This window comes from Dendropsophus ebraccatus, chromosome 1 (genome assembly GCF_027789765.1).
Source record: "Dendropsophus ebraccatus isolate aDenEbr1 chromosome 1, aDenEbr1.pat, whole genome shotgun sequence".
NCBI lineage: Eukaryota > Metazoa > Chordata > Amphibia > Anura > Hylidae > Dendropsophus > Dendropsophus ebraccatus.
In genome coordinates, this window is record NC_091454.1 from 163,541,975 (window position 1) to 163,555,265 (window position 13,291).

The 13,291-nt window shown below is 43.3% G+C and overlaps 1 protein-coding gene across 1 annotated transcript; it reads right to left on the bottom strand.

The window, feature by feature from the left end:
- Window positions 1-227: 227 nt before the first annotated feature.
- LOC138801013 (nicotinamide riboside kinase 2-like) lies at window positions 228-8,031 on the bottom strand. Its single transcript, XM_069983398.1, has 8 exons — window positions 7,803-8,031; window positions 5,233-5,323; window positions 4,776-4,821; window positions 4,460-4,643; window positions 3,668-3,739; window positions 1,617-1,723; window positions 1,439-1,518; window positions 228-441 (listed from the first exon to the last, which is right to left on the bottom strand). Exons 1-8 carry the CDS (start codon window positions 7,826-7,828, stop codon window positions 436-438), a joined length of 612 nt encoding a protein of 203 aa, XP_069839499.1. The 5' UTR covers window positions 7,829-8,031; the 3' UTR covers window positions 228-435.
- Window positions 8,032-13,291: the final 5,260 nt, after the last annotated feature.

The window sequence follows — 13,291 nt, forward strand, 5'->3', positions numbered from 1 at the left end:
AGAGGTCGGACCTGTATCTAGCGGCCATTTACAGAATACTCTGTAGATATGTGGATATGCCATAAAAATCTCAGATAGGAATACCTCTTTAATCATAAGTACAACATAAATGAAGTAGATATTTAGCATTAATACATCAGATCCTATTTGTGAAAACTTTGTAGAAAATACCACACTGGCACCCCATATCTTGTATTCTGCAGACATGCAAAACTTATGACGCAATGTAGTATTGGAAGAAATTATTTATTTGAGTGGAGTGCTTTGCTTGAGATCAATTTTTTAAAATTATTCTTAAAAACATTTTTGCTAGTAAAAAAAAAAAAAAAAAAACACAAATAAATAAAACTCCAAATGAAGTAAGCACAACACAGGGTATATAAATTATAATCCAAAAGGCATCTCCGGGTGGTAAGGCTACTCGTGTTTTTCCACTTAATTCTGGAAGAAAAAACAAAACAAAAAGAAAGCAGAGTTGGGATGAACAGTGAAATAAAATACATTCAGATTGAAGCAAGCACAGACTTTGGCCTTTATGTTGGTATTTCCATCTCAGCTAATAATCCCCTTATCCATAAGATTGATGATACAAAGCTGATCAACTGGGAGCCCAACCATTGACCATGCAGTTGTCCCACAATGAATGGAGCACTCACCACTCCATTCATTCTCTATGGGGCCACTGAACTCCAAGGCTGTGTTGGGGAAAACCACTCTAAAAGGGGTTAGCTGAAGATTTAAAAAAGTTATCCCCAATCCATAACTAGCTGATTGGTGGGGATCCAAACAATTAGACCTGCACAGAGCATAAAAACAAAGGAGGAGATTTATCAAAGGGGTATAAAAGTGGAACTGATGATGGGAAGTTATTCTTTCCAGTCTGACACAGTGCTCTCTGCTGCCACCTCTGTCAGACAGGAACTGTCCAGAGCAGCAGCAAATCCCCATAGAAAACTTCTCCTGCTCTGGACAGTCCCCATCACAGACAGAGGGGGCAGCAGAGAGTACTGTGTCAGACTAGAAAGAATACACCACTTTCACAGGACATACATTAGCTGATAAGGACTGAAAGGCTTGAGATTTTTAAATAGAAGCAATTTACAAATCTGTCTAACTTTCCATCACCAGATTAAAAAAAACTTTTTTTTCATGCATGAACTGTGTTTTTTGTACGTCCTGTACTTTCTACAGTTACCATTTTAGGTTATATAAAGCATTATTTTTTTAAACTAAAAATATGCTAGAATACGTTGCCAGGCGACCATATAATCCCTGGCAGAGCTTGTGTTAATACCTTAAGAATTAATATTGTCCTGATCTTGTAAAGACAGGTTTTGTTGTACAGATATCAGCTGTCATCACGAGCCATGCATCCCTGGGAGTCATACAAGGATGACAGTCAGTAATCCTTCACAGAGTTTGATTAAAGAGCAGTTACCTTGCCGTTCATCAGGTTCAGCACATCTCCATACACTCTATTAAACAATTCTTCCCTTGTATTTGTCCCATCAAGTTGTTCTATAAATAATTTAAAAAAAAAAGTTTGTTTGTTATGTTAACTATTTTGCCAGTGGTACCCATTAAGATTCCTAAACATACAGGGAATGAACACTTACCCACAAATACATTCATTTTCTCCATGATATTTTTGTGCTTCACGTACATAGGCCAGACATGGCCATCAAAAAGTCCCGGTGGATCTGGAACTGTGTAATTTCTGGAGCTAATACAAATAGAAAATTGGAGAATCAGAAAGTGCTACAGTACTTTTAAAAGTGATTTACACCATGACTTGGCTCAAAAAAATATGGAGGAGAGTTTAGATGCAGATATATCTATTCAACTAAGTCTGATGAAGAAGAACATGGCTGCTTTCAGAAAAAGCACCATGGGTTGGGTCCAATACTGCTAACTCAGCTCAACTCAAGGAGGAGTAGAGCTGTTTTTGGAAGAAAGACACAATGTATGTCTTGGTGTGCAATCTCCCTGTATCATCCTGCTAAGGGATTTGGAACACATTAGGCTCCTTTCAGATGGCCCAAGGAGTGGCTAATCAGATAGACTAGCGCTCGTTTGCAGTGTCTTTAGACGGACCATTTAAATTTGCCGCACATACACTTTCTAGAGAGATTTGTGGCCAAAATAGTTATTACTGACTGCACAAAAGATCCAGTCAGCTCACAGGCAAGTGGGTAATCACAGGCCCCTTTAATCGGGCCGATCATCAGGTAGATGAGTGTTCCTAGGAGTTTTATAAACTATACATAGGTAACATGATACTAAGAATACATGCAAGCCAAGCAGGCATTCTAGTAGTAGTTCTAAGAAAAATAAAAACACAGCAATAGCAAAACACAATATCTCAACCCTAAATCTGCAGTGCCCCTGAGGACAACTGTCTGCATTCAAAGACTAGTGTACACGTACATGAACAGCGGTGACGCATTATGCACTGTAGATTATTACGCCCCTGAACACAACAGATGCCCTGGACTACAAATATTTCGGCTGTTTCTTGGGTGATAAGAAAGAACATGAGTTCTATACTAATCTGGTACAAGATGTCTCTAGATAGGAAAGTCACATTGTCTTAAGCCATCCAAGGAATGACTAAGCAAGGCTTGATATCACAGTGCCAGACTATGTAAATTCTGGCAATATTTAACCTAGCAAAGGAAGTAAAATAGTGCAATGTGGCGATGTATTATTCTCAGCGACAAAAGAAATAAACGTTCAGACACTTATTGAATAGCACATGGCTGTATAATTTAACCAAAAAAGGACACCTCCAGCTAATACACGGTTATTTTTATATAAAGTATATGAGTACTATGTGATTGAATGTGATCAGTCCTTTCACCGCAGTATTTCACATAAGCCCCCACTGGCAGTACAGAAGCATATGCTGAGCTCAGTCACCACTGGCAGCCTCGGATCTGGTTTGCACTGCCGTGTTGCCAGAATGCTGACAGCAAAGGGCCTCACCCTCCTGTCCTGCTAGCAGCTGTCTCCTGTGATATAGTACAGTGCAGCTTCCTGCCATTAACTCTAAGAGTGCCAGAATCATAAATTGGTGTGCTGTTATCACAGCTTGCTAGTAAAACATGAGTGCCAATGAGTTAGGCACATTAATAAAACACTAACTTGCATTAAAAAATAGTCTTAAAGAGAAACTGTCCACTAGAAAAAAATATATATATATATATATATATATAAAGTGCTTACATGGCATACATAGCTATGTAAGCTGTGAGACTATCCATACTTTTATTGTAGTTGTCTGGGGCTGCAATCACCCAAACAAATGCTTTAATTTTTGCTTATAAGCGCCAGAGGCGTGGCTAGGGCACTGAAGTGCATTAAAGTTCCCTGACCATGCCTCTATGACACTTTGGAGCAGTAATAAGCAGTCCTGTTCTGACTGATGGATGGAACTCCCAAAAGCACCATAGACTGCATTGTAATACACTTCCAGGAGTTTCATCCATCGCTCTCGTCAGAAGAGGACAACGTACCTGCAGGAATTATTCAATGTATCTTGCCATGCTGACCAATAGTCAGCTTTTAGTCCAGATGAGGAACAACAACATAGCACCACAAAGGAAACTTCTAGCTTATATCTATTACTTAAAGAACATGAGTGACCTATGTAAAAACACAAACATACCTCCTTCTCCTCTTGCATTCATCATAGGGTATTGAAATAAAATAACGGTGTGTAAATAACTCGATCAGTGGCCTGCAATGTGAAAGAAATAGAAAAAAATACCAACATTTTTACAAATGCTATATGAAATTATACAATTACACATTTTCCATAAACATATTTAAATTTCACAACAGAGTAGAACTTAGGGGCTACATATTAGGGTGGTTTGGGGGAGGAACCCCATGGCAACAGTTTTTCCTTCCCTGGAGGGATATCTGGCTATTCAAGTGTTTTGAGACTCACAACTGAGGCTTCATGGACACCTTCTTTGTATGTTCTAACATTAATGGGAATTCATCAAAGTCTAAAATAAGGTCATAGATTTTTGCACAATCCCCAACTTATTATTTTACATCACACTCACAAGTATGAAGGGCTTGTCAAGAAAGGGACATGGCCTGCCCAAGTTACCAAAAGTTATGCAAACAGGTTTTTACATGAAATCTATGCCAGCTCTAAACTAGTGTAGATTTCAGCCACAGGCACACACACACACACACACAGATGTGCCAGATGTACATCACTGACCTCCGTTATAAAAAAAAAAAAAATAATAATAATTTAATGGACACAAAATGATGCAGACTACGTTTTTGAGTATCTGTAGTAGCTCTGAAGCATGTCCAACGCATTCTGTATTATGAAGGTAGTCTACAATAAATGTACTGGGGCTCAGAGTGTCTTTTGCCTTTACCTATTGGGAATCTGCATACTTTATTAACATAAGATCCTGTACGCACACACACTTACTCATAGGTGTACAGAAGAAAACCTTCCACAATCAGGATATGACAAGTCTCCTGCTCCACAATTTCTTCAGAGGTCTCGGTATCCAGACAGTTGTTAACACCATGCGATCGCTCAAACTTCACAGGATCCTTTATCCAGGCTGTAATGGTTTCAATCATGGCTTCGATATCCAGCGCACTTATCACTAGAAAAGATGAAAACTAATTGTTAGAAGGAAAGATTTTCCAAGACAACACACTTCTCATGTATTTGCTAGTAACCGTATTCCACCTTCACCAGTTATGTTATGGAAGAGAAGCCATCAAGACCATCTTACCATCATACTGCTTAAATCCATCTTCAATCTTGATCTGGTCTTGGGGCTAAAAAAGTGATCAAAAAGAAAAATATACAAGAGCATTGTCTACAAAAACCATTACACACAGCAGATTGACAGGACATGCAAACAGCCAATCCCCTATAAGTACCAGGATATTAAAAAGCCATATAAGCTATGACAAGGTGTAAATCTATAAAGTCTAAACATTAGAAATAGTAATGAGAAGTGATGAGAAGCCTATTATAGTCACTATAGTAGATCCCTATAATGGGGCTTTTTACCTACAATATCTATAAGGCAACAATACAGTAAGTGTCAAAGGTTAACTAGAAGGTGACACAACCCCATTGAGTACATACATTGTAACCATAATTTCCAAGTGAAGTTATGAAACTATACGTTATTCTACATTAGATAACAAAAAGACACACACAAAAGAATAATTCTTATCTACCTTAAAGAAGTCATCTTGATGTACAACACAGCAGTTGGGTAGAGATTTTATTAGGCTGTTGGTCAGAGTGGTCTTCCCACCATTGGTAACGCTAAAACAAAAAACAAAGAAATATCTAGCTGAGATGCAATAATATATATATATATATATAGTCAGGTGTTACTTCACAGTAAATCAATCCATTCTGGCAGTTTTCCAGGACCAAATAAAGTTTTTTTTTTCCACTGGTGCACAGGACATGCTCAGAGTCTGTAGTACAATATGTATCCCCGGGCATCGATTACAGGGGCACAGACTAGAGAGGCTGTTGCATCTGTGTGTATATATTTATTTATTACCCATGGATACAGGGGATATAAACGCCGGGCCCCCAGGAACAGACACAGAAGAGTCCACAAACCTTCACAGTGCATACTGTATTCTGTTCAATAGGCTCTAAGGTTTGGGTTAGGTTACCTGAGAGGAGATGTAACTCTAATGCATATCAGTTTCTAGCCTGTTTCAAAGTTCGGGACTAGACCTATCATGGTTTTGTAGAACTGAACCTAGATGTCCATAGGGTTCCATTGATCTAACTCCAGTTTAGTAGATCCACCAAGGGTTAGGTTATTGGTAGAGTTCAGCAAACCTGTCAAAACGTTTGGGTTCGGCAACATTACCTGAACCCTGATCGCTCTGTGTTTGATATCCAGTGGCTGCAGAGAAACTGGATGCTGCCCTAAGATACCCTGGACTGTACCCATGTTTTCCTGACAGCCCTAGGGCAGCATCCAACTTCTGCAGCTGCAGCGAGTCAAACACTGCGCATTCGGGTTCAGGTAATGTTGCCGAACCCCAACATTCTGACAGGTTCGCTCAATGCTAGTTTTTAGTAGACAAAACGTGAGCTCACCTTCTGTATAGAACAGAAACACAATAGATGGTTCCTTATTTTCCATGGTATATTTGGTAAATATATCATCCCGTTTATTAATAATCAGAGGTGACAGACAGCCCAAACACAGAGTCAGGAGAGAGAAGATAATCTTCTCCTCCTCCTCCATCTGGGAAACAAGAACCTGCTCACATCATGATACCTGTATTCATTGTACAGGCATAGGCTATGTTCACACACCGTCAAAACAGCGACTGTTAGTTGCCACTAAAAAGGTGTCAGTCCACAAAAAAAAAAAAAAACAGCCACCATTTTGAGGGTATGTGAACACAGCCATACAATGTCTTTTGACCAAAACATTTTGGCCACAAGTATACCGTGTGGGGCAACAATGGTGCAGCCAACGCAACAGAGAAGACACCCTACAGGCCACGTTTGGGATACAGTATGTACTGGGAATTCTGTGTGAACACGCTCTTTAACAAGCTGATATACAGCAGTGCCCCGTGGCCATGCCAAGGCTGAGAGTCCATGTCAAAACATAATTGAAAAATAAATTTTGATGCCAAAATACAAAGTTAAAAGACTAAAGAATCTGGAATGAAGTTACACTACAGTCTAGGGAACTCCTAGGATAGTGATCCTCAAAGTGTGGAGAAACTATACCAGCAATCATGCCCAGCCAGCCTTCAGCTCATCACACACAATGGGAACTAGTGTTTTGCAGCAGAATTACATGTTGGGGTACACTGTGCTAGATGAATGAGCAGAAATCCTATCCATAGGCCTTCCCCTATAACACCGCAGGGATGAGCGTAGCAGCCTGGACACCATTATCTGAATTTCCTGATAGGAGTCAATGAGTCACTGTCCTGCCGCCTAGTTACAAAGTAAATATCAGGCTGCTCCACTGCTTTATCCCTGTAATTGCTGAATAGTATCATAGTGCTGAAACCCACTAAACAGGAACTATACCCGTCCACACACAACAAACCGCAGTCCTGAGAAGAGGCGGGAAGAGCTGAGCATACAGCCCGCCAACCCCACCACACCCGCCTGCCACAGACTATGTCTGCTAAACACTGACTACAGAGGGAAAAAAACCTGCATCCATACTATGAGACCTGGAGGGGAGAGGGGCAGCAATACTCACGGGAGAGGGGCAGCAATACACACGGGAGAGGGGCAGCAATACTCACGGGAGAGGGGCAGCAATACTCACGGGAGAGGGGCAGCAATACTCACGGGAGAGGGGCAGCAATACTCACGGGAGAGGGGCAGCAATACTCACGGGAGAGGGGCAGCAATACTCACGGGAGAGGGGAGTGTGGGGTGTCTATGGGGACAGGACACCATTGTACTACTAAGCTAAAGTCACATATACCAAACACAAGGTGGGATCCATATGGGTGACAGCACACCATACAACCACACGAGGGCGCCCTCTCTGTACAACCACACGAAGCCATGACATAAAAGCCGCACTCTAATAGAAAGTATACCGAAAAAAAAATCGCACTACTTCAGTTATAAAAGAGTCCTATAGCCCTATTGAATCCATGGCACACAAATCCTCCTCCTATACATAAGCTGCGGAGCAGACACCTCAGCATCACTCTATGGAAAGTGACATTAGAGCCCAGCTAGAGCAGCTGTTGCAATGCCTCGTGTAAGTGACGCATGCGCAGTGACTCACCCGCCAATGCCCACGATGATCTTCATGGCGTGTCTCTCTTCACCACGATCCACACACGGAAAAAAATAAAACCTGAAAGGATGGAAAGTAGAGAACCCTAGAGAAACGCAGAGAGCAGAAGGAGAGGAAGTCACCGTCAACTACTTATAGAAGCCTCCATTGTGCATAGAGCAGCGGACAGCTCAGCCTGACACTATCAAGGGTTTGTCGCGAAAGGACGATACCAGGCGGCCGAGGGGGGCGCGTCAGGTGCGGTCGCCGCCGCCATTGGTCAGTTGGGAGGCGGAGGAGGAGCTACGTGACGTCATCCCGCCTATCAATACAGCGCGCAGGGATGCTGGGACTCCGTGTCCCAGTGTGTAGTGCAGCTGTCAGTGCGCGGGACGGTGACGCATCGCGAGAACGCTGCGGGCCGCACAACAGCATGGGACAGTGACGCATCGCGAGAACGCTGCGGGCCACACACCAGAACGGGACAGTTCCTTCTCGCTGGGTCATACGTCACTGACGTGTTGTCAGCCGCCGCAATGTTTTCTCTTCGTGTTTGCACTGTTCTTATTGGCCGCCCGCTCCATGTGGACTATTGTCTATACGTTACATACACTACTGGCCTATATGGCCCTCGCAGGACCAGTCACTACATAGGTTACACTGTATTTATTCAGTAATTCGGAAGCCATAGAGACCAGACAGAACAGCAACACACACAATAATCAATACCCTTTATTAACCCCTTCATGACGCAGCCTGTTGTGGCCCTGACGCCATTCCCTTTTCCCTCCATGTCTTCTGATGGACGGACCTGTAGGAGGGCTTATTCTTAAAGGAATCAATTGTATTTTTTAATAACACCTTTCATTTAAAGGGGTAGTGCGGCGCTAAAAAATTATTCACAGAATAACACACATTACAAAGTTATACAACTTTGTAATGTATGTTATGTCTGTGAATCGCCCCGTTCCCCGTGTCCCCCCACCCCCGCCCGTGTACCCGGAAGTGTGTGGTGCATTATACATTACGTGATCCGTGTCGAGGCCGTCCGCCATCTTGTGCCAAACATCATCTTCGGACGGACGTCCGAATCGCTGGCGCCGCCCCCCCCCCCTCCGCCGCGTCACAACTGTGCTCAGCCGCGATTGGCTGACCACAGTTATGCTCAGCCAATCGCAGCTGATGATGTGGCGTTTGGCACAAGATGGCGGACGGCCTCAACACGGATCAGGTACTGTATAATGCACCACACACTTCCGGGGACACGGGGAAGGGGGAGATTCACAGACATAACATACATAACAAAGTTGTATAACTTTGTAATGTGTGTTATTCTGTGAATAATTTTTTAGCGCCGCACTACCCCTTTAACCATAAACATATACAGCAAAACAAAACAAATATTTTTGGGGTGAAATTGAAATATAAATGCAATAATGCAAAATTTTGGGGGGTTTCATTTTTTGCGCAGTGCACTATATGGTAATACTGCCATGTTATCTTAAAGGGGAACTCCAGGTAGAGGTTAAATAAATGAAACTAATGCAGAAGCATATAGCATTACTTACCTATCTATTCCATTTTTTTAAACTACCAAAAATCCATTTGTTTTGGGGGTTTTGTTCTGTTTTGTGTTTCTGCACTTCCTGGTTTATCAGTTATACACAGTACTACAGGTTACAGAATGCAATGCTTTCCTTCAGCTGTTCATCACAGTCCTCCACCCTGCCTATTCCCCGCCCAAATCTGTTGAAGAACATCTAGGCTGTGTTCACACATTGCAGTTTCATTGTGTTACTGAATTATTTGCAGTAATTTATCATTTCATTGTGGTCCCACACAGCACACTTTATTCTCTAACTGTAACACCACACAGCACGCTGTATTCTCTACCTGTAACACCACACAGCCTGCTGTATTCTCTACCTGTAACACCACACAGCACGCTGTATTCTCTACCTGTAACAACACACTGTATTCTCTACCTGTAACAGCACACAGCACACTATATTCTCTACCTGTAACAACACACTGTATTCTCTACCTGTAACACCACACAGCACGCTGTATTCTCTACCTGTAACACCACACAGCACACTGTATTCTCTACCTGTAACACCACACAGCACACTGTATTCTCTACCTGTAACACCACACAGCACGCTGTATTCTCTACCTGTAACACCACACAGCACGCTGTATTCTCTACCTGTAACACCACACAGCACACTGTATTCTCTACCTGTAACACCACACAGCACGCTGTATTCTCTACCTGTAAGACCACACAACATGCTGTATTCTCTACCTGTAACACCACACAGCACACTGTATTCTCTACCTGCAACAACACACTGTATTCTCTACCTGTAACACCACACAGCACACTGTATTCTCTACCTGTAACAGCACACTGTATTCTCTACCTGTAACACCACACAGCACACTGTATTCTCTACCTGTAACACCACACAGCACGCTGTATTCTCTACCTGTAACACCACACAGCACGCTGTATTCTCTACCTGTAACACCACACAGCACACTGTATTCTCTACCTGTAACACCACACAGCACACTGTATTCTCTACCTGTAACACCACACAGCACACTGTATTCTCTACCTGTAACACCACACAGCACACTGTATTCTCTACCTGTAACACCACACAGCACTCTGTATTCTCTACCTGTAACAGCACACAGCACGCTGTATTCTCTACCTGTAACACCACACAGCACACTGTATTCTCTACCTGTAACAGCACACAGCACACTGTATTCTCTACCTGTAACATCACACTGTATTCTCCACCTGTAACACCACACAGCACACTGTATTCTCTACCTGTAACAGCACACTGCACACTGTATTCTCTACCTGTAACAGCACACTGCATTCTCTAACTGTAACACCACACAGCGCACTGTATTCTCTACCTGTAACACCACACAGCATGCTGTATTCTCTACCTGTAACACCACAGAGCACGCTGTATTCTCTACCTGTAACAGCACGCTGTATTCTCTACCTGTAACACCACACAGCATGCTGTATTCTCTACCTGTAACACCACACAGCACACTGTATTCTCTACCTGTAACACCACACAGCACGCTGTATTCTCTACCTGTAACACCACACAGCACGCTGTATTCTCTACCTGTAACAACACACTGTATTCTCTACCTGTAACAGCACACAGCACACTGTATTCTCTACCTGTAACAACACACTGTATTCTCTACCTGTAACACCACACAGCACGCTGTATTCTCTACCTGTAACACCACACAGCACACTGTATTCTCTACCTGTAACACCACACAGCACGCTGTATTCTCTACCTGTAACACCACACAGCACGCTGTATTCTCTACCTGTAACACCACACAGCACACTGTATTCTCTACCTGTAACACCACACAGCACACTGTATTCTCTACCTGTAAGACCACACAACATGCTGTATTCTCTACCTGTAACACCACACAGCACACTGTATTCTCTACCTGTAACAACACACTGTATTCTCTACCTGTAACACCACACAGCACACTACATTCTCTACCTGTAACACCACACAGCACGCTGTATTCTCTACCTGTAACACCACACAGCACACTGTATTCTCTACCTGTAACAACACACAGCACACTGTATTCTCTACCTGTAACACCACACAGCACACTGTATTCTCTACCTGTAACACCACACAGCACACTGTATTCTCTATCTGTAACACCACACAGCACTCTATTCTCTACCTGTAACAGCACACAGCACGCTGTATTCTCTACCTGTAACACCACACAGCACGCTGTATTCTCTACCTGTAACAGCACACAGCACACTGTATTCTCTACCTGTAACAGCACACTGTATTCTCCACCTGTAACACCACACAGCATACTGTATTCTCTACCTGTAACAGCACACTGTATTCTCTACCTGTAACACCACACAGCACACTGTATTCTCTACCTGTAACACCACACAGCACGCTCTATTCTCTACCTGCAACACCACACAGCACGCTGTATTCTCTTCCTGTAACACCACACAGCAGGCTGTATTCTCTACCTGTAACACCACACAGCACACTGTATTCTCTACCTGTAACACCACACAGTATGCTGTATTCTCTACCTGTAACACCACACAGCACTCTGTATTCTCTACCTGTAACACCACACAGCACGCTGTATTCTCTACCTGTAACACCACACAGCACACAGACACTACCTGTAACACTACACAGCACGCTGTATTCTCTACCTGTAACACCACACAGCACTGTATTCTCTATCTGTAACACCACACAGCACGCTGTATTCTCTACCTGTAACACCACACAGCACTGTATTCTCTATCTGTAACACCACACAGCACACTGTATTCTCTACCTGTAACACCACACAGCACGCTCTATTCTCTACCTGCAACACCACACAGCACGCTGTATTCTCTTCCTGTAACACCACACAGCAGGCTGTATTCTCTACCTGTAACACCACACAGCACACTGTATTCTCTACCTGTAACACCACACAGTATGCTGTATTCTCTACCTGTAACACCACACAACACACTGTATTCTCTACCTGTAACACCACACAGCACGCTGTATTCTCTACCTGTAACACCACACAGCACGCTGTATTCTCTACCTGTAACACCACACAGCACTCTGTATTCTCTACCTGTAACACCACACAGCACGCTGTATTCTCTACCTGTAACACCACACAGCACGCTGTATTCTCTACCTGTAACACCACACAGCACACTGTATTCTCTATCTGTAACACCACACAGCACGCTGTATTCTCTACCTGTAACACCACACAGCACGCTGTATTCTCTACCTGTAACACCACACAGCAGGCTGTATTCTCTACCTGTAACACCACACAGCACGCTGTATTCTCTACCTGTAACGCTGATATTGGAATAAAGTAAATAACTTTTTGAATTTTTTTTCTTTTCATCTCCACACACATATTCAAGCATCTGTTATCTTTGAAGTTGAGCCCCACAATAAGGCTCTGATCCTCTCTGCCGTTTAGCATCATCAGCCTGATCTCAGCAAACACACACAATGTGAGACAGAGGCATGGAAGATTTGTCTCCTAAGGTGGGAGACCAGAGGGAGCAGGAGACAATGTGGATCCGCACAGAGGCCATATTTCTTCACTTCCTGGATTGCTATCAGCTACCAGTGTGGCAGAACTGTACAGATACGGTAATACATTGTATAGACACAGCTATATAACTTTTAAAGGGGTGCTCCAGCATGGGGGCACTTTCTGGGGGGGACCGGGGAGGAGGTGGCTGAAATAAAAGACATCCACTCACCTCCCTGGTTCCAGCGGCGGGTCACTCATCGCGGCGCTCCGGTCCCTGGTACCCGGCCGCTTCCTGGTGTCTGACGCCGGCCGAAACGCTACGTCTCAGGGCCGCCCAGCCACTCAGTAAAGGAGGTGGGATCTGTTTG

Coding starts and splice junctions, on each gene's coding strand:
- LOC138801013 (XM_069983398.1), bottom strand. CDS start 7,828: ATGAAGATCATCGTGGGCATTGGCGG. Junction 5,324..7,802: donor ATCATCGTGGGCATTGGCGG/GTGAGTCACTGC, acceptor TTTTTGTTTTAG/CGTTACCAATGGTGGGAAGA. Junction 4,822..5,232: donor ATCAAGATGACTTCTTTAAG/GTAGATAAGAAT, acceptor TCACTTTTTTAG/CCCCAAGACCAGATCAAGAT.